Source organism: Scophthalmus maximus, chromosome 12, assembly GCF_022379125.1.
Source record: "Scophthalmus maximus strain ysfricsl-2021 chromosome 12, ASM2237912v1, whole genome shotgun sequence".
NCBI lineage: Eukaryota > Metazoa > Chordata > Actinopteri > Pleuronectiformes > Scophthalmidae > Scophthalmus > Scophthalmus maximus.
The window spans coordinates 24,987,501-25,014,869 of NC_061526.1; the positions used below are offsets into that span (position 1 = coordinate 24,987,501).

Consider the following 27,369-nt stretch of genomic DNA (forward strand, 5'->3'; position numbering starts at 1 on the left):
GCTGTAATGTGATGATGTCATGTGTCATCAGACCCGAGGATCAGTGGCCCCTCCTTCAGCGCGTTCCCGCCTCGTTCAGAAGTGGATCCGTTTGGTTTGTCTTCCAGCGGAACGTTTGGACCTCATCACGTGATCCCGGTGCCCCTCCTCCCCGTGACCTCTGACCTCCAGGCTCAGGGTCAGATGGTGGATCAGGGGAACTTCGTCCACACTGCAGGTCTTCCTAACAGACTCCAGGACCTGAACTCTCTCCCCTCAGTTGCCTCTGTGCCCCCTGAGCCGGACCTGATGGAGGCCAGCAGTATGGGAGGCATCCAGAACCAGGGGGATCCTCAGAACCACCAACCCTGCAAGTACGACCTGCTGAGTAGTGTTCCACGTGAGTGCAATCGTCTGACCCTTAACCTTTGACCTCTGTTCTGGCTTTACTGATGATGTACAGCTGGAACCGCCAGTGAAGAGGTCATCACTGGTCCACAAGGTTGGACCGGTTATATCTGATCTAACTCGGACCGGAGACCGGGTCTGAGTGGACTGGTTAGATCTGATCCATGAAAGTTACAGACTTGTTCTGGTTCTGTTACAGAGTTTTATCTCTCCACAGTCTCATAACTGCTGTTGTTTCTCTGTGATATTGTGAGGTCACGACCTCACTATGTAGAGAGCCTTGAGATAATGTATGTTGTGTTTTTTAGCTAAACAAATAAAATTGAATTGAATTAACATCAGAACTAACATGAGTCCGATGTGTGATCTCACCTGTGTGACCTCACATGTTCTCACAGTGATAGTTACTCTCCCTCTGTTGTCATAGTAACTGATCTGGACCTGAAGTTCCAGTACCGTGGCCGGATCACGGGCTCTCTGACCGTGAGCAACCCACAGGGCTGCCGACTGTACTACGGACACCTGGAGCCGACCCCAGAGCAGGTGGACCTGTTTGGACCTGTCACCCTGCAGCAGGTCCTGTTCCCAGGGACGTCTGAGCTCCAGAACCAGAAGCAGCGGTTCTACACCAACGCCTTGCTGGACGTGATGGACCGAGGCCTGATCCTGGAGATCTGGGAACAAGACATCTATGCCATTCGCCTCTGTCAGTGTAAGGTGTTCTGGTCTGGACCGGGAATCCCCGAACAGGGACCACCAAACCCCATGGAGAGGGAGAAGAAGATCAGAGTGTTCAGCCTGAATGACTTCCTGCAAGGTGACGAGTTTAAAGCCTCCGATGTCCAAATACTTTCAGTTCCACTTCTGAGCCTTGAGTTAAAATAAATCTTCTGTCCATAGGACTGATCCTGTTCCATAAAGGTGAAGCTCCGAACCCTCCGCCTTTTGAGATCTACTTCTGCTTTGGGGAGGACTGGCCCGACAAGAAGCCCAAAGAGAAGAAACTCATCATCGTCCAGGTCAGAGGGCAACACGCGACCAACAGGGGGCGTTTCAGCGAAATGTTGGAAAGATTCCTGCAGCAACTTTTTCATTAGGACCTACAACTTCCTGCACATTTAATTATTTTGGGTGTTGAAAATGGTTCATATTGTGGTTATGGTTCCTGTCCTCAGGTGGTTCCCGTAGTGGCTCGGATTCTGACTGAGATGTTCTCTGGAGAACTCAGCTGGTCCACAGACAGCATCCGATTACAGATCTCAAACCCTGACGTGAAGGATCAGACGGTGGAGCAGTTTAAAGAACTACAGAGGCTTCTGCAGAGCCAACAAATCCAGGGGCCCTGGACCCCCAATGTATCCTGATCAACACAACCAGGGGCCTTGGACCCCCCCCCCCCATAAACACATCTAGCAGACTCACAACGACCAGTTTGCCCTGAACTCCAGGACTCTGAAGTCCTGATAATCAGATTAGAGACTCATGGAGGTTCAGGACCTGAGACTAACGGTGGATCCATTTCCTTTCGGAGACCCTCTCCAGGTGTTTGTATTGACCTTTGGACTGGTCCTATAATTAACGCAGGTCGATGCTCTGATAGATTCTCCAGATTTCAGATTATTGATTGTTCAAAACTAAACTCAGCTGTGATGACAGATTATTGAAAGAAAAAGTTCCAACATGTTAAAACAAGTTTGGATCATCAGCTGATCTCAGCTCAGCGTGTTTCCTGTGTACGAGCCTCCGTCACATTCAATGACCACAGTTAGTTTGAGTGTTCAAGATTTCAATAAAATCATTTTTCAATATTATGTTGTGTAACAAAATGATGATCAGTGAACTGAGACACAACAGATTTAAATCCATCAGCACGTTTATATTTCTTTATAATATTAACAAAAATGAAAACATTTAAAGATGACATCTTCAAACTGCAGTTGGTTTTGATGGTCACACTATTAGCTGACATTGAATTATTAAGTAATAACAATAAAGGTTTATTGATTGACATGAAAATAATTGTTAGTTGCAGTTTATTTTTGAAATATTTAAAGAACAGATAAATGTCTTGAAGGCCAAATTTCCATATCAACTCTTTATATTTCTCGTTATAATTGTAATCTTGAGTGCCACCATCAGGACAAACACTCAACTGCTGGTGAAAAAGAAAACCAGTGTTTTGGATTATGAAAAATCGGAAGTTATAAATGTGGCGATCATTTTCATTTTTTTTCCATTTCATAAAGCAGTCAAAGTTTTGAGGGTCAGGACAGGAAGTGCTTCTGCTCCAGTTAAGGTCAGTGTATCAGGTAACAAACAGGAACCAGTTTGACCAGAACTCCCAGCAGATGGGGTCTCCACAGGTGTAATGATGACATCACATTACCCAGAGGGCTGCAGTGACTTCGTCTGTTAGCCTTCATCAGACGGTGACAGATTAAAATAATTTGAGCTCAGACCTGTTTTCCTGCAGCTGTTCATACTCAGAACCCTAACCCTAACCCTCTAGAATCTGATTGGTTCTGGTCTCAGTGTGACCAACAGCTGTTGTCACATGGACAATAATCTCTACAGCTGTAAAATAATAAAGTGTGTCATCATAACAGATGTCTCCTCTATTATATTAACTTGATAACAGCTCAATCCTGCCTCCGGTGGTCGATCCGGGTCATTATGATCATAGAAATAAGTGAAACATAAACATTAAAATCTTGAAGCATCAGTTTGTTGTTTCAGTTGTTTTATTGTTTACAACAAGGCTACATCACCGATGATGTCATAGTGTCAGTCTCTCAGAGTTCACTCTGTCTCACTTTGTGGAAAAACAACTAAAATTCAACCAAAGTTAAAAAGGTCAAAGGTGACGCCAAATCCTCCAGCATTACGCCTCCTCGGGCAGCCGCTCAGCCAAGAGCATCATGGGAAATTTTTTGGCTCTTCTAATGGCACGGACAAAAAACATCACGACCAAAGTCCCAAAAATAAATCTCTTAAAAACTGTTGACCAGGCACGTCCTCTGATTCTGCATCAGTTCACTTAGTGAACTCCTCCCGGTCCTGACACCTGCTGCAGGTGAGCTCAGGTGAGGTCAGAGGTCGGGGGGAGGACCTCACTCTGTCCGTCCGAGTCATTCATCCTGTTTCACATTAAAGTCCTCTTTCTTCACCACCACCACCATTTTCATCACCTTCATCTCGTCCCTTTGGATCCTCGTCTGCAGGCGCAGCTTTTTGTCGTCACCTCTGAGCGTTGGTCAACAAAACATTTAACCTGAAGACGAAACACGACACTCGGATTCAACAGTTGGAAACATTATACATCCTTGAGCTGAAACGTCGTCTGATGTGAACATTTGACATTATAATAGATACGACATGAATCTACGACATAAATATATGACATGCATCTAGGATATAAATATACAACATGAATCTACTATATAAATATACAACATAGTGCACCTGATGTGAACAGTCACCTGGTGTGAACAGTTACCTGGTGTGGTGTGAAGGCTGCAGCTATCGGAACAGTCTGGTGAACTCTCTGATGGCCCAACACACCTGTTTACACTCCTCAGCACTGAAGAGAAGAAACAGAAATTTAGAAAAGATTGACACCTTCACCTGTTTGTTTGTCATGTGTCACGTGTCATAGATATTTTCAGTTCATAACAAAGATTAAACCCGTTTATCCATGTGTTGCTTTACAGTTAAAATCTGATCATACCCCAGTGAAGCTCAGGTGTGATTCACCTGATGTCACGATAAGTCTGAACTCGCTGTCATTTTTTCTGCATTCCACCTTCGAACACGAGTCTCAACAGAAATCTCTCATGTCCGAACCCATAACCGAGCTCCAAATTGTTTCCTGTCTTGTCTATGTTTCATGAACTGTTACAGAGTAGCAGTGTAGTCTAGTGTTGTGTAATTTAGTTTAGTGTTGTGTTGAAGTGTTAGGGTAACTATTCCAAATGACTTCATGGTCAAACCGCCCCGGAGCATCATGAGGTCAACGACCTGAAGCCTTGTCAGACTTGAGACTGGAAGTTGACGATGTAGGTGTTATTGACGTGCAGCCTCTCACCTGGTGACCTGTTTGTGGAAGTCAGTCAGCTGTTTGTGAGTGACGGTCACGGCTCCTCCTGTCGTCTCCTTTGGTAAACCTTTCAGAGCGTTTTCTAACCAGCGACAGAACGTCTGAAACCACAGAGGTCACACAACAGTCAGGAACCACTGGAGCCACCGGACTGACGCACCTGATCAGGTGTTTACTCACTGGTCTGTCGAACACCATGACCTCCCACAGCACTTCGGCCACGTCGGGCAGCGTGTACGGCGGCAGACAGAAACAACACGAGTGCATGAGCTGAGTGACGAGCTGCTGCCCGTGCTGCTCCATGGCCTGACCAATCAGCTGCTTCCTCACCTCAAAGTCATCCTCGTGCTGCAGAGAGACGAGTCGTGTTTGTGATGTAACAATCATTATGTCACTTGTATGAATATGTCTCAATGACCTGTACAAATAAAGGTTAAAAAGAAAATCACTGGAACTAAAGTGAAGAGCTGAGACTCACTCTGCTGGACAACCTAAGTAATTACATCATTCCAACCTCTGATTATTCTGTAAAATGAACGGTTTCATATTGTAACATATCAGGAAACATGAGGCCGACATCCTTAAACTTTGACCACTCACGTCGTTGGCCACTCCCGTGTGGATGAGGTCACGGACAAACTTCATGACGCTGCAGTTGGCGTCTCGGTGGTCCAATGAGGCGGCAGCTATCGCACACTGGATGATGTGAATGATGATGCTGCTGCTGAGCAGAGTGACAGGACTCCTCTGCACAAACCTGAGCGCGGACACACACACACACACACACACACACACACACACACACACACACACACACACACACACACACACACACACACACACACACACACACACACACACACACACACACACACACACACACACACACACACACACACACACACACACACACACACACACACACTTAGAGAACAGGAGTCAGACGACTTAACCCTCAGTGTGTAAACAGGAAGTGACCATGTGACTCACCTGGTGGCCAGTCTGAACAGGTCGTCCACAGTGTCGGGATGATTCCTTAAACCGTTCGGCTGCTCGAGCAGCTGGAAGGTCGGCATACACAGAGCCTGAGGAGGAAGAGGAGGTCACCGTCGTCGTCATCATCATCATCATCAGTTACAGTCACAGTTATTCACTTCCTGGTCAGGTGCTTTGTTACCTGTAACATGTCGAGCAACCCCTGCCTGCAGCCCTCCTCCATCCCGTACTCGTCCACCAGGATACTGCCCAGGTACAGGAAGCAAGAGTGTGGATACACCTGGTACACACTCACCATCTGATCACAACCAACGTCCAATCAGAACACAGGTGAGCAGGTAGATTAAGCGTCTTTGTGCACTTGGAAAAGCGCTATATATATATGATGTATTATAATTATTAATAAAGGTCGTTAACACCAGAAAAAAAATGTTAATTTATTTTTATCACCTGATCAATAACAAGTCAATCTGTCAGAGGTCTACCACTGGAGTGATTAACCAGGTGTGTCTCACCTGAGTGACGAGTGGCTGCAGCAGGGAGGCGGAGCCTTTCCCAACACATCTCACAGCAAACCTGAGACAACGACAGCATCGCTCCACAATCCTGTTGTCGGCCTGATGAGTGTTCAGAGTGTCCGACAGCACAGGCCAGATCTGTAGGTCACAGGTCACATGACACACACACAACACGTGATCTACAGGTAACGCGTGTTAATAAAACTTTATGTGCGACAGGTGAGTCAGGTGTTTTACCTCCTGAATGACCTTCTGACACGGGTGAGTCTGTCCGTTCTCCACGATGGGGTTTGTGTGTCTGAGGAAAAGAAACAGCTTCAGTGTTTGATCATATAAATAAAGTTTGACGTAAGAAACAGGTAAACTCACCTGAAGATAACAGCCAGTCTATCGAGCCACACGGTCGGATCAGCTGATTTACCGTTTGTAGATTCTTCTGTCAGAAGCTGAAACAATGTAAACACATTAACATTTACAAACAAACACATTAACACATTAACATTTACACATTAACAAACAAACACATTATGACATTAACATTAACACACATGAGATCGAGTCACTGACCTTTTTCAGAGCCAATACTTGAACAGCACAAAGGTCACTGAGACATTCTGCGATTTTCTCCAGAGGAAGACGAGCCAGGACCAGAGCTGTACCTGCACAGGTAAACATCACAGGTGAAAACATACATGTGTGACATCATAACCTGGTGTATTTACCTGCACAGGTAAACATCGCAGGTGAGAATGTACCTTGATCTGCTCTTGTGCATTTTGATTCAAACTATTATAGAGTTTATTTACTTTTCTGAAATTGGCGTTTTCTTTTGAACCGTCTCTTTTGTGTCAGGTTCAGTTTGTCTCTGCAGACGATGAGTTCTGTTGTGATCAGTGTTAGTTCTGTTGTGATCAGAGTTAGTTCTGTTGTGATCAATGTTCCTGAGTAAGAGTTACTCATCTTTTGGATTTTATAAGCCTTGTTTGACTTCACTGTCTCTACAGACAGATTCTAAACTGTTCTGTTGTGATTGAGTTGATCTAGTTTCTGAAACATTTCCCTGTTTCACTAAGGGTAAAGGGGGAAAGACTGATGCTGTCACTACAGGTGTGGCGATGTCACTACAGGTGTGGTGATGTACCTTTGAGCAGTCCTACAGCTGCCTCTGTGGACAGGGCGAAGGAGTCGAGGGCGCGGGCGATGTCCAGCAGACCCTGGAAGTGTTGAGCCATGTGATCTCTGCAGACTGAACAGATGTTGTGGATCGACTTTGCCGCTGCTGACGCCAGAGGTTTCTCTCTTAGGCCTTTCATCAGGTAGTTCAACACCGGGTCTGACAGGAAGTACAACAGAATGAAAGTCAGAGTGAGGAGCTGACAGGACTCACAGGAAACAATCTTCCTGGAGTGGAACCTGACTAAACCTGAATATCTGCAGTATCTGTAATCAGATCAGAAATCCATCTGAAGCACAAAGACACATTGACTGACCGAGGAATCTGGGGTTTCTGTCGACGACCTCGCTCATCTCTCCGACCAGCTCGATGCTCGTGTATCGAACCGCCATGTGGACATTTTCAGGGAGTAACACCACCTGCTGGAGCACCTCGGACAGCGTCGGGTTGTTTTCTCTGAAACGTAACAGAGTACAAACTGAATTTAAAGAGAATGGGAATGTTTCAGGCGATGAACGGCTCTAAACAGATACTCACGGATCAACACTTTTTGCAATTGCAGCCATGATGAAGAGAACGGCTTCCGTCACCTCCCAGGGGGGGTTCCCCTCTTTTAACGTGGAATACAACTGAGAACAAGCAGAACCGCTTTTTAAAAGAGAATATCAGTGAAAACAAAGTGTTGTTAAGTTAGCGTTAAACCAAACGCGTCAGTTGAAATATTCAAATGGGGATTACCTGAGAGAAACACTCCATGGATCCAACAAGAAAAATGACGTCTTTAACCAGGTCAGAGACTCTCATCCTGAACTCTCCGAAATCATCCGTGTCTTCCGGGATTCCCTCCTGTCAGGTCAAAATAACTTTACACTGAAGGTTGGGAATAATTATACTTTTTTTATCTACAGCACTTGGTGAATCAGTATTACAGTCAAAATGTTTTTAATCTAAATGACTGTATAAGTCCAGGTTCAAGATTTCATCAAAGGGGGTCAGTGTAAACTTGATCTGGACTCACATGGTCTGGATCGAGTTGACAGTGTCGAGCCAAACAGTGCAGAAGCCTCTGGATGTACGGTCTGAAGATGGTGTGAAGCGCTGCATCATTTATTTTATACAAATGTTCTCCGAGGCGGTACCAGAAGTTAAAGGAAATCTCCACCACCTGGATCACAAAGACCAGAACAAAGACCAGAATATTAAGCTAAAGATTTCAACAAACTAGAACAGGGTGCAAATTAAAACCAGAAGTAAAGGAAATCAGATACAGACTGGAATTATAATGTGAAGTTTAAGGCGGTCAGTGTTACGTTCGTACCTCGAACTGCAGGTGTTATGTTTGTTCCTTATATTGCAGGTGTTACATTCGTACCTCGTAACACAGGTGTTACGTTCGTACCTCGTAACACAGGTGTTACGTTCGTACCTCAAACTGCAGGTGTTACGTTTGTTCCTTGTAATGCAGGTATTACTTCGTACCTTGAGCTGCAGGTGTTACGTTCGTACCTCATAACACAGGTGTTATGTTCATACATCATCACAGGTGTTCCGTTTGTTCATTGTAATGTAGGTTGTGCTCCTACCTCGTACTGCGGGTGTCCTGCACAGATCAGCAGCAGTTCCAGTGTCCTCAGGTCACCCATGCCCTGACCTGGACTCCTGACTGTCGTCTCTAAAAACGTCTCACAGAGTTCGGTGAAGATCCTGCAGTAGTTGAGCACTCTGACAACACAAATCAAACATTCATGTGGCTGAAACATGCCGACAGTCCAGTGATCAACAATCAAAAAGCGTTTCCTGCGTGTCCTCACTTGTCAAGGTCTTCTCGGGCTACAGCCATGTGATAGGCCGTCTCCAGCGTCAGGACGCCCTGGAAGAGCTGCAGAGCTAATGCCATGTTGGTGTCCACATTTTCTATGGCATAGAGAGCAGAGCAGACGCAGTCCGATGCTGCCTCGTGAAGGTTGGTGGAGGTTTGATCCCTTTGCTGTGGGGACAATACCTGAGATTGTTTTTTTTGTTTTATGATTTTTCACTTTTTAAACTGGGCAGCTAGAAACTATAGACATCTCCTGTCCTGTGTAACCAGGAAGCAGGTGCCGCCAGTGAGTATAAGACAACAACATGTTGGACTGTACCAGGACTTGGAAGAGAACCATGAGCAGCTGGTTGTTGGCCATGAAGTTACTGTCCAGGACTCCCAAGTTGAACCAGCTGCCCAGACAGCGAAACACTTTGATGAGCATCTTCTCATCGTCTCCCGTCTTCTCCACACACGTCGTCTGAAATCAAACACAAACAGAATTTAACATGAGGATGGTGACGGATCAGATCAGAATCATCACCTGATCTCTTAGGTTCAACGGTCTGATCAATTCTGGTTTGATCTATTAATATATTCTTATTTGTTTATATAAATCCATTGTCTCATTTCAATCATTATCCAGAGAGCTGATCCAATAAACCAGCTGTTATCATCAGAATCATAAAGGCCGATCAATACTTATTCAATACTCATTTAAAAGAATCAGACAAAAGATAAAGTTAGAATCAACCATTAAAAAATCTGAACGTTACAGAAAAGTGAAAAGTTTTTTTAAGTCTTTAAAATATGACTTTTTTATTTTCTCTATTTCAGATTGATAAATGAGCCTGTTGAATATTTCATCTCCACGGCAGTAAACTATAGTTCAGTTTGTTTGAATGCAGCAAACACTGACAGATGTGAAACTATGGTCCAGAGTCTCAACCAGCAGGGATCCTAAGGGGTCCTCAGAGGTCATCAGAGGTCAATCTGAAACCTAACACTTTAACCTAGCAGGGGCCATCAGAGGTCAATCTGAAACTTAACCTTTTAAACCAGTAGGGGGCGTCAGAGGAGCGAACAAAGACAACAAACAGACCAGCAGAGTGACCACGGTGCCGGAGTAATAAGCCAGATCCTCGATGATTTCCGTCCTCCGATTGGCTCCGATTCGTAGAGATCGACTGTGAACTTCCTCTGGCAGCACAGTGAGGATCTCCACCAGGAAGGGCATGGAGCTGATGTCATTGTTGTACCTGAGAGGAGGCGGAGTCGTGGACGGGTGAGTCAGAAACACATAACTGGGAAACGACCTATGTTGTTTAATTACTTATTACTTTATTACTTTAAGTACTTATTAGTTTACTTCAAACTGAAAAAGTTAAATAATCGCATGATTTCTTACTTTTCTATGAGCGTGTGAACACATCCTTTCCAAGACGCCATCTGAAGAGCAAGATCTGCAATCGCTAAAGCCAGCTGACAGAAAAGACATCAATCAGCCAATAAGATCTGTAGATGACTTAACAACATGTTCATGACGAACTAAGAGACAACTTCAGTCACAGAACGTTTCAACTGTGAGATGACGTGAGGCGCCGCGAGGCGACATGGGGCAACATTAGGGAACATCGGCAACATTAGGCGACGCGAGGCGACATGAGGCGACATGAGGAAACATTAGGCAACATTAGGCGGCATGAGGCAACATGAGGTGACGCGAGGCTTCGTGAAGCGACGTAATTTGACGCGAGGCGTCATATGGTGACATGAGGTGACAACAACATCAATCTAAAAGGAAGTGTTTTTGTTTTGTGGTTCTGGTTCCGTTTTACAACCAGGACCCAGGTGATCTGTTTTACCTGTGTGACAATGATGGGGGACAGGTCTTTGAGGTTCTGTATGTGGGTCAGCAGAGAGTCTCGCAGTGCATTGTGGGTCTCAGGAGGAAGCTCGTAGAAGGAGGTCTGGATCTTCATCTTCATCGTCTGAGCAGCAAAATAACACGACTCCACATCCTGTTTGAGCTGCAGCAGCTGGTCTGAGATCTCCCATGCATACATCTGAGGGACAGGAAGTGATGTCATTACACATGTCTGAGATGGTCGCTGCATGACATCACTCAGACACGTAGATAACACCTGAGTTGTCAGGTGAAGTAAAGGAAACTGAGCTCTATTTAAAGTTATGGAACAAAACATGATCAAATCAAACATCATCATCATCATCAGTGATCAATGTGATCTGATTATTGACACTTTATCGTCAGACCGACTTCTGGTCATGTGATCATATGGATCATGTGACTAGAAGTAAACTGACCTGCAGGCGTCACTGTTTCTTCTCATATCAACCAGTGAGCTGAGCCTCATGATACAGCTGATCACTGATCAATATGTTACACTGTGTGTGTGTGTGTGTGCGTGTGCATGTGTGTGTGTGGCTGATCAATGAAAACACTGTGCAGTAGAGGGGGCCGGGCTATGTGGGGGCTGATTCATTTAATGAATCTTACATTAACTTAAATCAAAGACATGATAAACTCACAGTAACAGTCAGTGAACAGAGAGGAACAGAGAGGAACAGACAGAAACAGACAGCAACAGACAACGACAGACAGCGACTGACTGTAACAGACAGTAACAGACTATAACAGACAGTAAACATATGTTAACAGATGGTAAGAGTCAGTAACAGACAGCGACTGACTGTAACAGACTGTAACAGACAGGAACAGACTGTAACAGATATGTTAACAGACGGTAAGAGTCAGTAACAGAGAGTAACAGACAGCAACAGAGAGTAACAGACTGAAACAAACAGTGAACATATGGTAACAGATGTAACACAGTAACAGACTGTAACAGTCAGGAACAGACAGCAAATTAATTTAACACAGTAAACACATGATAACAGACGGTAGGAATCACTAACAGTCAGGAACAGAGAGCAACAGACTTAAACAGACAGTAAACATATGGTAACAGACAGGAACAGGCGGTAACAGACTGTAACAGACAGTGCACAGACTTTAACAGAATTTAACAGACGGTAAGAGTCAGTGAAACAGTCTGTTACAGACTTTAACAGACTGTTACAGACTTTAACAGACAGTGAATATATGGTAACAGACGGTGACAGAAAGGAACATATGATAAGAGACAGGAACACACGGTGACAGACAGGAACAGACAGGAACACGGACCACACCCCACTGAGGCCAACTACCTGGTTACATCACACAGTCCCGAGTGAAGAAAGATGATCATGATTCTACATCCTGAGGAAAACAGTGGTCTCATACGTCACATGACGTAACCAGTTGCATGACGTCAGAGACTAAACTTTGCCGTAACAGTGCTACCAGTCATGCTAACATGCTAACAGAGCAGAATGCTGCAGAACGGGCCTGTGAAACTAGACAGTCTGATTCACAGACAATGATCGGTCGCACAGAAACGCGCTGTAGCTGAAACCACAGAGTTCGAAGTGAACTTAATACCCGACAGCAGCTAATCGCGCTAACACGAAGCTAAAGGCTTGTGTTTGAATCCATTCATTTAGCTAGCTTAGCTTAGCTGTGATGCTAACGGGAACCTGCGCCTCCTCTGAGACTGCGCACTTCACTTCTCCAGGTGTATTAAAAGCAGGTAAACATGAAAACTCCGGCCCGGTTGGACCTCACTAAAACCCCCGGACCACCTCGGAACCCTCCGTCTTCCACCCTCCGGTCCCACGGGCTCTCCCATTTTCTCACCGATCTCTGGAGCTCTCCGAGCCACACCGAGGCTCGCTCCTTCCCGGCCGGGTCCGGGTCGTGGTACAGGGCTTGGACCGCCTGGTAGACGAGGGTCAGGTTCGGTTTGCCCCCCTCCATAACTTGGGTCAGAGGCAAAGATGATATAAGGCAGAAATGTAACCAACACGGCGGATCCGACAGAGTCCTACACGGCCTGAGCATCGACCGCCATCTCGCACAGGGTTCCCGCGTGCAACAGTGATTCTATCCCGACTGGAAACACAGACAGGGACATTAGTTCCGCTCTGTCATGATGGAAGAGTTGAATTCAGAACTCCCCTAAAAATATGTTAATTTAACCGGGTTATGGCCACAGGACACTTTTCTTTAAGACTCAATTTAAAAGAAGGTTTAAGTTTTTCTGACTATAGATCTTTGTCAGTTCTCTGCGCTCTGTGGTTTACTGAAGAAAAGATATGTCTGAACTCAAACCCGAATGAAAACGATCAATCTGTATTTTTACTCTTCACAGTTTATTTTTTATGTCAGCATGAGGATGTTGATACAAAACTTAAGTGATAATTTTACATCAAATAACAGATAAGTTCATATTTATATTAATGACAAACCATTATATACCTATTATATATAATATATACCACATTCACCGACCAGTCTCCAGAGGAAATCTCTGGGTGAAAATGTGACGTCAGAACTTTACTGTGAGGTCACAGAGCTGATACCATGTCACATCAATAACATTTATTTTATGTCTTTTAAAATACTTTCCACCCCTTTTGTGAAACTCTGCCTCATTTCATCAGTCGAGTCCTAAAACTGATTGAGACGACTCAATGATCTATAAAATTACAGGTCATATAAAATTTCTTATTATTATATCCTGTGGGGAGTCCATCTGTCCATCCATCATCCATCATCTAACCCGAATGAAGGAGCAGAGAAGTGAAGGAGTGAAGGATCAGAGATGTGAAGGAGCAGAGAAGTGAAGGAGCAGAGGAGTGAAGGAGTGAAAGAGCATACGATGCTTTCTAAAAAGAGATTTCTGTCTTCATCCACCTCCTCAGATTAACCTTTGCTAGTTTCAGACCAGATTAGTCGGAGATGTGGAGAGTTCAGGAGTCTAATCTGAGTTTGTGTTGATGTTTGGAGGATTATAGAAGATGGACGAAGACGATGGAGGATTATAGAAGACGGACGAAGACGAGCTGCTCAGGTAATTCTGAAACATCCGGATTAAATGTGAAGTCACAGAGACACTGCAGATTCCCTAACCCTAAAAAACAATGAGAAAATGATTAGTTCAAGTTTTGAATCTGTGTAAATAAAGTTTCATTCATAACAGTTAAATAATGACCATTTAACTCTGCAGTGATATGAATCTGGATCAATCAGTGTGAACACGTCTGTTCCATAACCCTAACTCTTATGCAGCTCATTAAAAAACAACATTTCAACAGAACTCATTTCAAAACTTTCCTTTTAGAGAAAATCTGATTCATAAAAATAAATCTTCACTTTTCCTTTCTTCAATTTCTTAATTATAGAAAATGAATTTTTGATGCAAAGTAAATAATGAAAAGCATCAGAGAGGCGACGCTGCATTTACGATAACAACGCTTTATATTCTAATGATGTCATCCCATAATGACGTCACCAAGTTATGTATATGATGAAGGATGGTAAATCTAAATGAGCTGAGAATATATATCTGCACAATATGACATCATCGTCTGACTTGACTTGATTGTGATGTCTAACCCTAACCCTTCCTGGTTTTTGGATCTTAGTGGTTTATAATCGTCATATGACATCATATGATGAATAATCATTTTCTGATCAATCATCTGGAGATACCCTCCTAATTAACAAACCTACACTTCTGTCAAAGGAGCTGACCCCAGATCAATGCCCTATGACCAATCTTTGAACTTCATGTGACCCTAACGACACACAGGTGAACGTGACGACCCACAGGTGACCTTGACCCTTTGAGATCTTTTTATGAAAAGGGCACTATCAATAAAATGTATTTATTTATTAATTTATTTATTTAACGACCCACAGGTGACCTTAACGACACACAGGTGACCTTAACGACACACAGGTGACCCTAACGACCCACAGGTGACCTTAACCACACACAGGTGACCTTAACGACACACAGGTTGGCTGAGAATCAAGAACCCTAAACCTGACTCTCTAGACAGGTAACGATCCATAATAACTGTTAAACAGCAGATTAATTAAACGTTAGATTAAATGGGATTTGTGTGTTTTAATACAAACTCTATTTTCATATAAACTCTATGTTTCAAAGTTTCAAAGTAGCTTTATTGTCATTATATTGAGGGTTCAGACAACAATATATTACCACATTTATAAGTGTCAGTTATCTGAGGCATAAAAACATAAATACATTAGACAGCTAAAAGACATTACAACAATAAAGACATATAATTGCCAAGAACAAGAACAACTACGAGATTCTATATAAACTCTGTATTATTATATAAACTATGTGTTTTAATAGAAACTGTGAGTTATATTAAAACACCTAGTTTATATAGTTTACTAGTTTTACCATGTGTTTTTTATATAAACTCTGGCTGATCTCTGTGTGTTTTGACAGTGACTGTTCTGCCTGTAAGCAGATTAACCTCCTCTGAGTTCGGACAGACGTGAAATGTGACGATCTTAATCCTAAAACTTTGGAAAAATCCTTGCAGCCAAATCTTTGGTGTAAGTAGTTTATGAGGGTATATAAACATGCTGAAATCTTCCAGGTGGTAGAAAGCTGAGGTTCACAATGGGGAAACACTTCCACCTGTATGAGAACATTTCTAACGTGAGCCCCTTCGATGGGCCCCAGTATTACCTGGCCCCTCAATGGGCCTTTCACCTGCAAACCCTCTTTATGGGCTTTGTCCTGTTTGTTGGAACTCCTTTAAACTTTATCGTTCTGTTCGTGACGCTCAAGTACAAGAAGCTGCGAGTCCCTCTCAACTACATCCTCGTCAACATCTCCTTCGCAGGATTCATCTTCGTTGTCTTCTCGGTCAGCCAGGTGTTTGTCTCGTCCATGTGGGGTTACTACTTCCTGGGTTCCACCATGTGTGCACTGGAGGCTGCCATGGGGTCAATAGCAGGTAAATTCAGTCAGTTGAAAGTTTTATGTTGCTTTATGTTATGTTTGCAGCAGGCAAACTGTGATGTTTCTGTCTACTCTTCAGGTCTGGTGACTTCCTGGTCGTTGGCCGTCCTGTCTTTTGAACGATACCTGGTCATCTGTAAACCATTCGGATCCTTTAGGTTTGGCAGTAATCATGCTGTGGCTGCTGTCACCTTCACCTGGTTCATGGGGATCAGCTGTTCCGTCCCACCTTTCTTCGGGTGGAGCAGGTAACACCTGAGAGAGAGGTCCTCACATTGTGATGTATTGAACACTATCCACCTGAACGTGTCATGTGTTCAGGTACATCCCTGAGGGTCTGGGCTGCTCCTGTGGTCCTGACTGGTACACGCACAACGAGGACTTTCACTGCAGCAGCTACGTAATCTTCCTGATGGTGACCTGCTTCATCGTTCCGCTCTCCATCATTGTCTTCTCCTACTCCCAATTACTGAGCTCCCTTAGAGCTGTGAGTTTAAAAATCAATCAATCAAGGTTCCTGTCTTTGTTTCTTAGTTTATATTTGATCCAGTCAGTTTTCATCGTGTTTTATTACCAGAATCACTGACGTCCGGCGCAGAACTCGACACTACTTCGCTCTTGTCATTCAAACGTTGTATCGGCGGAGGTGAAGACTGTAATGAAAGATTTCGTGTCCTCCCCCCATGTGTTACCAAGGCTCATTTTTCTTTCTCTTCCGCTTCTTTTTCTTCTTCTATTATTTTATGCGTCACAACTTCCTGTAATTGCTCCGACAGTCTGAAATACACAAAAAGGGTTTTCACACAGCAAACGAACCGAACCATGATTTGATGTGGACCCAGACCCACCTCTTCTAATCTGTAGGTGTGAGGAACATCTCACACCTGGTATTCTGTCTAACCTTCTGGACCACACAAGGTGTGAAAGAGTTCTAACTGTTCATGATGTCCACTGGGGTGTAGTCTTACGGCCGTGGCTTAGAGCCTGTTGTCCGCTAACCAGAAGGTTGATAGTTCGATCCCTGCTTCCTCCAGTCCAAGTGCTGAAGCGTCCTTGGCCAAGACACTTAACTGTAACCTGTACCTGAGGGCTGTGCAGTACTGAAGACCAGCTGTATATAGAAGCTCTGCATGAATGTGTGAATGTGACTTGTTCTGTAAAGAGCTTTGTGTCGATAGGACTAGAAAAGATCTATATAAATAGATATGTAAATATATCATGATATACCATCTAACCCACTCGGCTCACAGTGAGCTTCACCCTGTGGTTACCCTAACCCTGCTATTGAAATATTTACAAGATAAAAAAATCATTTAATCGTATTATGATATTGAGTATAAAATCATAATAGTCTCTAAATAGACCCATGAACAGAACATTGGTCAAAAACAAGTGAGTGAACCTCCCGCTCTTGTGTCTGGTGTTTTATTGAGCTCAGGTCGCCGCCCAGCAGACGGAGTCTGTCTCCACCCAGAAGGCAGAGAAGGAAGTATCCAGGATGATCATCATGATGGTGTGTTCCTTCCTCTCCTGTTACGGTCCCTACGCTCTCGCTGCTCTTTACTTCGCCTACTCTTCAGATAAAAGCAAAGATTATCGCTTCGTCACCATCCCAGCGTTTTTCTCCAAGAGCTCTTGTGTCTACAACCCATTAATCTACGCCTTCATGAACAAACAGGTGAGAGCTCCACGGTAAAGGCTGACGCTAGCAGAGGACAGACAGATGTTAAAAAGACAGACAGGTGGACAGGAGACAGGAAGGTGGACAGAAGACAGACAGATGTAAAGAAGACAGACAAGTGGACAGACAGGTGGACAGGACACAGGACGGTGGACATAAGACAGTCAGAAGACAGACAGGTGGACAGACAGATGGACATCATATTATTTTATCCTCGTGTTTCTGCTCCACATTTAAAAAGCAGTAGTGTGTCTTTGTGATTCATTAAAGTTCAGTTTAATTTTTTTTGTAATTTCTGTTTCTTACTGAAGATTCGTCAGTAAAAAGTGAAAAAGAAGAATCTGATCTTTCTTTATCAGACCTCTGTCCTTTGTTCCTGATTAATGTCCTGAACATCATGCGATATTGAAACTGAGATGTGTCGTGTCTTTGGACAAGTAACATGTAATTTTGTGTTTGAATGTGTGTAACGTTGTGTGTGTTACTGGTTGTGTTTTGTTGTGTGTCTGTGTAGTTGGTTGAACAAAGGATGAGCTCAAATCCTTGTTGTCGTTTCTCTGCTCCTCAGTTTAACTCCTGCATCATGGAAACAGTGTTTGGAAAGAAAATGGACGAATCATCTGAAGTCTCTTCAAAGACAGAAGTTTCTTCAGTTTCCACAGTTAATTAAAATTTAGAACAAAATCAAACTGACAGGAGGAAAAATTCTTCACACAAGTCCGACTTTGTTAAATACAAAAACAGCAGCTGATGTTTATTTTAATGTAGAACAAGTTTTTAGATGAATGCAAAAACAAAGTTTAATAAAAAAATATTCCAATGGTTTTTGTTCTGTTTTTCTTTCAGGGCATTTACACATGTAAAATTATAATGTCATATTTAAAAAAATGTTGTCTTAAAGGGCAGGAACACCTGAAACTTTTCAACAAACTGGTTTGAATCAGTTTTACAGTGAAATAAAATTTATCTTGTCTCCTGCAACTTTGACTTTAATATATTAAATCAAATCCATGAGTCTCTTCGTAAAAGATTAGTGAGTTTGATGTCATTATAAAAAAAATCATCAAACTGATCAGCAGAAAAATAAAGAATAAATGTTCAGATTCATGAACCACTGAAAACACAAAGTAAACACAATAAAAGATCAAACTCATGAAGTATCGCTTCAGTTTCCATCCTGGACATACACAAAAAAAAAACAAGTGGTGTTTAACAAGTGAACATGGGAGTTAATTCCAACTGATAAATGATAATTATGTTACTTAGTTGGTGTCAAACTCGCTCAGCAGGTGTTTGGCACCAAATTCAGCGTGTATGGAATCAGATGGAAGAATCCACTCCATAGTTTCCTGTCTGTCCATCTTCCCGTCTTTGTCTTTGTCTCTGAGCTCTGAGAACTGCTGACGTTCTGTCTCCACCCAATCTGGATCTTTTACATTGTCCTCTGCCGATGGGCATATCACCTGCAGATGGATTAGTAATCAGATTTGAGGAGAATCTGATTCACACTGTGAGCTCTTGAAATCTTTAACCCTAAACACATCTAACCCAAACCCCTAACCCTAACCCTAACTCTACCCCTACTTCCAAATCCCTAACCCTAACCCACCAACTCCTCACCCCTACCCCCTTGACTCCTCAGCCCCACCCCCTAACTCCTCACCCCTACCCCCTTGACTCCTCAGCCCCACCCCCTAACTCCTCACCCCTACCCCCTTGTCTCCTCACCCCTACCCCCCTAACTCCTCACCCCTACCCCCTTGTCTCCTCACCCCTACCCCCTAACTCCTCACCTCTACCCCCTTGACTCCGCACCTCTACCTCCTTGTCTCCTCACCCCTTCCCCTTGACTCCTCACCCCTACCCCCCTAACTCCTAACCCCTACCCCCTTGTCTCCTCACCCCTTCCCCTTGACTCCTCACCTCTACCTCCTTGTCTCCTCACCCCTTCCCCTTGACTCCTCACCTCTACCCCCTTGACTCCTCACCTCTACCTCCTTGACTCCTCACCTCTACCCCCTTGACTCCTCACCTCTACCTCCTTGACTCCTCACCTCTACCCCCTTGACTCCTCACCTATACCTCCTTGTCTCCTCACCCCTTCCCCTTGACTCCTCACCCCTACCCCCTTGACTCCTCACCTCTACCCCCTTGACTCCTCACCCCTACCCCCTTGACTCCTCACCCCTTCCCCTTGACTCCTCACCCCTACCCCCTTGTCTCCTCAACCCTACCCCCCTAACTCCTAACCCCTACCCCCTTGTCTCCTCACCCCTTCCCCTTGACTCCTCACCTCTACCTCCTTGTCTCCTCACCCCTTCCCCTTGACTCCTCACCTCTACCCCCTTGACTCCTCACCTCTACCTCCTTGACTCCTCACCTCTACCCCCTTGACTCCTCACCTCTACCTCCTTGACTCCTCACCTCTACCCCCTTGACTCCTCACCTCTACCTCCTTGTCTCCTCACCCCTTCCCCTTGACTCCTCACCCCTACCCCCTTGACTCCTCACCTCTACCCCCTTGACTCCTCACCCCTACCCCCTTGACTCCTCACCCCTTCCCCTTGACTCCTCACCCCTACCCCCTTGTCTCCTCACCCCTACCCCCCTAACTCCTAACCCCTACCCCCTTGTCTCCTCACCCCTTCCCCTTGACTCCTCACCTCTACCTCCTTGTCTCCTCACCCCTTCCCCTTGACTCCTCACCCCTACCCCCTTGACTCCTCACCTCTACCCCCTTGACTCCTCACCTCTACCTCCTTGACTCTTCACCTCTACCCCCTTGACTCCTCACCTCTACCTCCTTGTCTCCTCACCCCTTCCCCTTGACTCCTCACCCCTACCCCCCTAACTCCTAACCCCTACCCCCTTGTCTCCTCACCCCTTCCCCTTGACTCCTCACCCCTACCCCCTTGACTCCTCACCTCTACCCCCTTGACTCCTCACCTCTACCTCCTTGACTCCTCACCTCTACCCCCTTGACTCCTCACCTCTACCTCCTTGTCTCCTCACCCCTTCCCCTTGACTCCTCACCCCTACCCCCTTGACTCCTCACCTCTACCCCCTTGACTCCTCACCCCTACCCCCTTGACTCCTCACCCCTTCCCCTTGACTCCTCACCCCTACCCCCTTGACTCCTCACCCCTTCCCCTTGACTCCTCACCTCTACCTCCTTGTCTCCTCACCCCTTCCCCTTGACTCCTCACCCCTACCCCCTTGACTCCTCACCTCTACCCCCTTGACTCCTCACCTCTACCTCCTTGACTCCTCACCCCTTCCCCTTGACTCCTCACCTCTACCTCCTTGTCTCCTCACCCCTTCCCCTTGACTCCTCACCCCTACCCCCTTGACTCCTCACCTCTACCCCCTTGACTCCTCACCTCTACCTCCTTGTCTCCTCACCCCTTCCCCTTGTCTCCTCACCCCTACCCCCCTAACTCCTAACCCCTACCCCCTTGTCTCCTCACCCCTACCCCCCTAACTCCTAACCCCTACCCACTTGTCTCCTCACCCCTTCCCCTTGACTCCTCACCTCTACCTCCTTGTCTCCTCACCCCTTCCCCTTGACTCCTCACCCCTACCCCCTTGACTCCTCACCTCTACCCCCTTGACTCCTCACCCCTACCCCCTTGACTCCTCACCCCTTCCCCTTGACTCCTCACCCCTACCCTCTTGACTCCTCACCCCTTCCCCTTGACTCCTCACCTCTACCTCCTTGTCTCCTCACCCCTTCCCCTTGACTCCTCACCCCTACCCCCTTGACTCCTCACCTCTACCCCCTTGACTCCTCACCTCTACCTCCTTGACTCCTCACCCCTTCCCCTTGACTCCTCACCTCTACCTCCTTGTCTCCTCACCCCTTCCCCTTGACTCCTCACCCCTACCCCCTTGACTCCTCACCTCTACCCCCTTGACTCCTCACCTCTACCTCCTTGTCTCCTCACCCCTTCCCCTTGTCTCCTCACCCCTACCCCCCTAACTCCTAACCCCTACCCCCTTGTCTCCTCACCCCTACCCCCCTAACTCCTCACCCCTACCCCCTTGACTCCTCACCTCTACCCCCTTGACTCCTCACCTCTACCTCCTTGACTCCTCACCCCTTCCCCTTGACTCCTCACCTCTACCTCCTTGTCTCCTCACCCCTTCCCCTTGACTCCTCACCCCTACCCCCTTGACTCCTCACCTCTACCCCCTTGACTCCTCACCTCTACCTCCTTGTCTCCTCACCCCTTCCCCTTGTCTCCTCACCCCTATCCCCCTAACTCCTAACCCCTACCCCCTTGTCTCCTCACCCCTACCCCCCTAACTCCTAACCCCTACCCACTTGTCTCCTCACCCCTTCCCCTTGACTCCTCACCTCTACCTCCTTGTCTCCTCACCCCTTCCCCTTGACTCCTCACCCCTACCCCCTTGACTCCTCACCTCTACCCCCTTGACTCCTCACCTCTACCCCCTTGACTCCTCACCCCAACCCCCTTGACTCCTCACCCCTTCCCCTTGACTCCTCACCCCTACCCCCTTGACTCCTCACCCCTTCCCCTTGACTCCTCACCTCTACCTCCTTGTCTCCTCACCCCTTCCCTTGACTCCTCACCCCTACCCCCTTGACTCCTCACCTCTACCCCCTTGACTCCTCACCTCTACCTCCTTGACTCCTCACCTCTACCCCCTTGACTCCTCACCTCTACCTCCTTGTCTCCTCACCCCTTCCCTTGACTCCTCACCCCTACCCCCTTGACTCCTCACCTCTACCCCCTTGACTCCTCACCTCTACCTCCTTGACTCCTCACCTCTACCCCCTTGACTCCTCACCTCTACCTCCTTGTCTCCTCACCCCTTCCCCTTGACTCCTCACCTCTACCTCCTTGTCTCCTCACCCCTTCCCCTTGACTCCTCACCCCTACCCCCTTGACTCCTCACCTCTACCCCCTTGACTCCTCACCTCTACCTCCTTGACTCCTCACCCCTACCCCCTAACCCCCTTGACTCCTCACCTCTACCTCCTTGACTCCTCACCCCTACCCCCTAACCCCCTTGACTCCTCACCCCTGCCCCCTAACCCCCCTTGTACCGATGTACTCGTTCAGGTCAATGAAACCGTCTCCGCTTTTGTTGATGTCGTCTATCGTTTCCTGTGACATGTTTGAATTGGAGAATAAATGTATATGTATGACATTTAGTATGATCATGATTCAGTGACATCATAACTCTCAGTGACATCACTCTCACCTGCACCACGACGTCCTGCATGTGTTCGTAACTTTCAGGATAAAGAAAAGCCGTGAACTGGAGTTTGTCTGCTGATGAATCTCTGTTCCTGTCTGCGACTCTGAAGCCTTCTCTCATCCCTCAGCATCATGTGGGTAAAGTTATATTCTGCTTCTATCTGAGGGTTGTCTATCAGAGGTAACCAGAGAACTGATCAGAGGATCAATTCGAATTGATCTGAGATGTCGCTGGTGTTTGACATGTCTTTAATAAGTTTTTAGTTTACCCATATAACTGCCGTACGTGACGTTCTTAAACCGGTACCAGCCGATCAGACTGTCATTGTTCACGTCGGAATCGTTCCACTGACGCTCGACTTGTTTGCTTGTGTGTTTCTTCTGAGCGTCTCGGATCATAACCTTCAGTTCGTCCTCGGTGATGAATCCATCTTTGTTACTGTCGATGTTGTCCACGATGATGCTGCAGACAGAAAGACACAGGTGTTCATAAAGGTTTGAAACTTTGAATGTATTTGTTCAGATTGTGAACTGATTGGATTTCTTTCTGGTCCACATTATAGTTTTATGAAGGATTGTGTGTTAATATGTGAAGCTGACTGGGTGTAGCTCCTCCTCCTCCCTCACTATATAACATTATGTAACAATATATAATAGTATACAACAGTATATAACAATATATAATAGTATACAACAGTATGACAATATATAACAGTATATAATAAAATAAAAATCTCCATGATCTGGAAAAAGAGTCTCAACAATATGACATCACGCGTCAAACACCAGCGACTGATCGAGCTGAAATAAATCATGTGTTTATGTCAATAAACTACAACGTCTACATTCATTGAAGATCACATTTAAAATGAAATAAGATGCAGAAATGTTCCTTCTTTTCATGAACAGTCGATCAAACAGATTCTGAGTCTGTCACTGAAACAAGTTCAGACTTTTTAAACTAAAAACAAAAATTCAGTCTGAACTTGTTGAACTCGTTGAACCAGTTGAGGCAGGAAATATAAATTAGGAAGGTTCCAACGATGGACACGTTTACAAGAAGACGAAGGTGACGAGAGTGTGTGTGTGTGTGTGTATTTGTGTGTGTGTGTGTGTGTGTGTGTGTGTGTGTTTACTGTTGTACATGCGTAAACATGTAGATTCCCCTCTGGTGAACTTAAGAATGAAACTCATCTTTGTATAAGGACAATTGGCTTATTACAATTTTTTAAATGTAATCAATGTAATTGTTTGAGCCATTAAAAAGATTAGGGGTTATTTATCTTCATTCCCTTTATTAATTATTATTTATTAAATTATTATGAAATGATGAATGACTGTCATCCATAGTAATAATAAACAGATGTTTACAGTGAGCAGATGAAGAGAACAGAGAATAAAACACTCATAACAGATTAGTAATAAAAAGATCAAACATGAAACTTTGAGGAGTCTGAACATAAACACATGATCACATGATGTCTTCACATTTAAAATCTATTCAGTTTGGTTTAAAATATTTCTGATGTCACAAATCAGATCTGAAATAAACAAACTAAAACATGTGATCATCAACTACTGTACAATGTTGTGGTATTTTTACTTAGCTTGAGTTTTTCTACATCAGGAGAAAGTTTTGAACCTTTGACGTCACCACATGTGACACGAAGATTTTTATTGAAAAAATAAAAGTGAAGTTCATAAAATATGAAGATTATTTTTACAGGTTAAAGAAAAAATATGTCATAATTATATATAACTTTGTTGAGAAGTGACATCATTAAAGTTCTTCTTACATTTTAATACAACAATAATAATCTGATAATAATAATCAATAATAATCTAATACAGGAGTTGATCTGACTTAAATCATTTTTTTTACTCTTTACTCTTTATATACTCTTTATACAGTGCCTCTGTCCTCTGGTCTTCTTCACCTTTCTCCGGTCAGTGTCTTTGTCCTCCGGTCTTCTTCACCTGTCTCCAGTCAGTGTCTGTCTCCTCCAGTCTTCTTCACCGTCTCTAATTTCTCCTCTGACTGAGCATCTCTCACTCTGTCCCGCAGGACAGTTTCCGTTCTGAGCCAATCCTGTGCAACCAGAATTAATTCTCCAAATTTGATTGGTCCAGTTTCGTACTCGCTTCTCATTGGTTGATGGTCGCATCGGTGAGAAACGTATCAGTTGCTACCATGTCGTCAAATTGAAAAATAAAAACAAGCAACGACAAAGTTTGTTTGTTTTAAAAAGTCAATTTATTGAGTTTATTTTCTTTGAAAAATATTGTATCTGTTTTTGCATAAATGATTATTCATATAATTTAAATGCAAGTGAAGAATGAAGTCTATTTATCGTGAAGAGTAATATTCAAATTTATTCAGTAATTTACAGGGATGCAGGAACAGAAGAATGAAAATATAATGTTTGTGTCTTGTAGAATAATTAATCAACAGCTCGACAGACCGTGATATGACGGTATGTATATATTATATCACACGTTGCCCACTTCACTGTGATATAATTTTGTGATATCACGGACTGAAGTGAGCTGTTGCTTTCATAAAATGGTTGCTGTGGCAAAATTAAAATAATCGACACAGTTTACAATTTCACTCAAAAGTGCAAGAATATCAAGAGACAACATTTGGCAAAGAGGCAAAAATTGCTTCAAGTTCTCATTTTAGAGATTTAGTTATTATGTTATAATAAATTTATTGAGTTCAGTCTGAATAGCTGAAGTAACAAATAAATATGATGTTTTATTAGAACAACGATCCACACTCCGCCCCCTGCTCCTGTAACCCTACCCCCCACCTCCTGCCCCTCCCTCTCTCCTCCCCCCTCTCACCCCCCCTCCTGCCCCCTCTCTCCTCCTCCCACTGCCCCCCCCCCCCCTCCTCCTCTGATTATCCATGCCCAGCCTCAGTCTTTCTTAAGCCTCAAACCGACGGTGAAGTCAAACTGGGAACAAACTGGGAATAATCATCAGCCAATCAGAATCAGTCGTGTGCTTCTGGATGATGATGGTGAACTCGGTCCAGAGGCTGATGATGGTGGGAAACGTTTCTGTGTTGACTTTGACTCGTCCAAAACAAATCCTGACGCAGACGAGGAAGAAGATTTACAGCAAACCTGCGAGAAACAAGATCGGAGCTACGGTGAGTTTGTGAAACCGACTGAACCAAAGTGGTTCATAAATTAAGGTTTTAGTTCCTGGTTTATATAAATCAGGTCCAGGTTCTTGGGCCTGTGCTACAAAGAGATTCCCACAAACCCACGATATGTTTCCTTTATCTGGTTTGACTCAACCTGTCGTCTTGATCCTGAACCATGACGTCGATATCAACTGTGTCACTAATTCTCCGGTTCCGAGCTTGTTCATGTTGAAGAGATGAGTTCTTAATTACAAGCAACATCGTCAGATCCATAAATTAAGTTGTTAATATGATACAAAAAGAAACGCTGACAACTGCAGGTCAGTTTGGTTCAGGCAACATTTAAAGTGACTTTCTACAAAGTGAAATGTAAATGATGTGATCAAACAACTAAAACAAAGAACCACTCAACATATTTATGAAAATGTAAAGTCAGTTTAATAACCAACGTAAATAAACAGAAGTGATCAAGTTTACTGTTGAGAGTCTTATGTCTGACGATGATCAAACTGATGAAGAGAAGCTGAAGTGACGTCAGACTGTTAATGTGTGATGTCATCACTCACACTGAACAGTTCATTGATCATTGTTTGTAATAATTAATAATTGTTTTGTATCTCCACCAGCAAAGTTTCTTCGTCATGTTGGTTTTTTCTGCTGCGATGTTGATTCCAGCTGCTTGGATCCTTCATCACCTGCCAGAGTACAGACAGAGGTCAAGGGAGGTCATGCCTTCATCTTCATCACCTTCATCATAGTCTTCATCACCTGCCAGAGTACAGACAGAGGTCAAGAGAGGTCACGCCTTCATCTTCATCACCTTCATCATAGTCTTCATCACCTGCCAGAGTACAGACAGAGAGAGAGAGCGAGGGAGATAGAGAGAGAGAGAGGGAGGACGAGAGAGAGAGAGAGAGAGAGAGGGAGGGAGGGAGGGAGGGACAGAGACAGAGACAGAGGGAGACTTCCATGTAAATGTATAGGATAAATGTCTTGTTTCATAATGAATATTGTATGTAATCAATGAACATTATTAGTCGACACAGAACCTCAGATCTGTTCTTTCCAGTTGTTCTTCTTGTGAACATGTGACTCAGAACAAACAGGAAGTGTTTGTTGTTTGAAGAAGAAATAAAATCTGTAGTTTGTGTTTTAACAGGAAGTTTGTGTTTAGTTTTTTTCTGTTGGAATTACAGAGCTAATCACTTCCTGTTTGAGAACATCAGTTCCCACAGAGACAAACTCATTAAAACTGAGAGGAAGATATCATCATCTTTTCTTTCCTTTTATTTCCCACAGTCTGTTAAACTATGAAACCCTTTTAATTCTACCATACTATATTTCTCCCATCGTCTACCACGCACCTGTCTGCCTCATGTGTCCTCACACTTGGTCACACCTGGTCACACCTGGTCACCTGATC

The 27,369-nt window shown here is 44.5% G+C and overlaps 5 protein-coding genes across 7 annotated transcripts in view; 3 read left to right on the plus strand and 2 right to left on the minus strand.

Moving 5' to 3' along the window:
* LOC118282778 (interferon regulatory factor 5) overlaps positions 1 to 2,198 on the plus strand; it is a 4,268-nt gene extending 2,070 nt beyond the window's left edge. Inside the window, exons 6-9 of the mRNA XM_035604171.2 lie at positions 32 to 379; positions 815 to 1,204; positions 1,288 to 1,406; positions 1,563 to 2,198. Of these exons, the coding sequence (XP_035460064.1) occupies positions 32 to 379; positions 815 to 1,204; positions 1,288 to 1,406; positions 1,563 to 1,751 (1,046 nt within the window). The 3' untranslated portion in view covers positions 1,752 to 2,198. The remainder of the gene's footprint in view (positions 1 to 31; positions 380 to 814; positions 1,205 to 1,287; positions 1,407 to 1,562) is intronic.
* Positions 2,199 to 3,110: 912 nt separating this feature from the next.
* Positions 3,111 to 12,992, minus strand: LOC118282772 (transportin-3). The gene is made up of 23 exons (XM_035604159.2): positions 12,733 to 12,992; positions 10,838 to 11,038; positions 10,381 to 10,454; positions 10,075 to 10,231; positions 9,310 to 9,453; positions 8,983 to 9,158; positions 8,755 to 8,893; positions 8,190 to 8,336; positions 7,910 to 8,017; positions 7,709 to 7,800; positions 7,488 to 7,627; positions 7,139 to 7,330; positions 6,565 to 6,656; positions 6,367 to 6,443; positions 6,235 to 6,295; positions 5,995 to 6,135; positions 5,661 to 5,777; positions 5,474 to 5,568; positions 5,084 to 5,240; positions 4,664 to 4,831; positions 4,472 to 4,584; positions 3,884 to 3,967; positions 3,111 to 3,658 (listed from the first exon to the last, which is right to left on the minus strand). Exons 1-22 carry the CDS (start codon positions 12,934 to 12,936, stop codon positions 3,907 to 3,909), a joined length of 2,856 nt encoding a protein of 951 aa, XP_035460052.2. The 5' UTR covers positions 12,937 to 12,992; the 3' UTR covers positions 3,111 to 3,658; positions 3,884 to 3,906.
* On the plus strand, positions 12,524 to 18,389 carry LOC118282784 (putative violet-sensitive opsin). Of its 3 annotated transcripts, XM_035604204.2 has the most exons (7): positions 12,524 to 12,625; positions 13,885 to 13,948; positions 15,768 to 15,881; positions 15,966 to 16,134; positions 16,208 to 16,373; positions 17,325 to 17,564; positions 18,136 to 18,389. In XM_035604204.2, the coding sequence occupies exons 2-7, from the start codon at positions 13,909 to 13,911 to the stop codon at positions 18,235 to 18,237; spliced, it is 831 nt and encodes a 276-aa protein (XP_035460097.1). In that variant the 5' UTR covers positions 12,524 to 12,625; positions 13,885 to 13,908; the 3' UTR covers positions 18,238 to 18,389. The 3 variants fall into 3 exon arrangements, with proteins under 3 accessions (XP_035460097.1, XP_035460086.1, XP_035460077.1); XM_035604193.2 differs by lacking the exon at positions 12,524 to 12,625 and having other exon boundaries at positions 13,692 to 13,948; XM_035604184.2 differs by lacking the exons at positions 12,524 to 12,625; positions 13,885 to 13,948 and having other exon boundaries at positions 15,540 to 15,881.
* A 440-nt stretch (positions 18,390 to 18,829) lies between these two features.
* LOC118289367 (calumenin-A) lies at positions 18,830 to 24,451 on the minus strand. Its single transcript, XM_047336367.1, is given in 6 exon segments — positions 18,830 to 19,011; positions 22,639 to 22,699; positions 22,797 to 22,901; positions 22,903 to 22,964; positions 23,062 to 23,255; positions 24,447 to 24,451. Coding segments are annotated over 6 exon segments (609 nt in total).
* Positions 24,452 to 25,713: 1,262 nt separating this feature from the next.
* On the plus strand, positions 25,714 to 27,102 carry si:dkey-85n7.8 (COX8 domain-containing protein). The gene is made up of 2 exons (XM_047336402.1): positions 25,714 to 25,949; positions 26,573 to 27,102. The coding sequence occupies exons 1-2, from the start codon at positions 25,809 to 25,811 to the stop codon at positions 26,702 to 26,704; spliced, it is 273 nt and encodes a 90-aa protein (XP_047192358.1). The 5' UTR covers positions 25,714 to 25,808; the 3' UTR covers positions 26,705 to 27,102.
* The last annotated feature ends 267 nt before the right edge of the window (positions 27,103 to 27,369 follow it).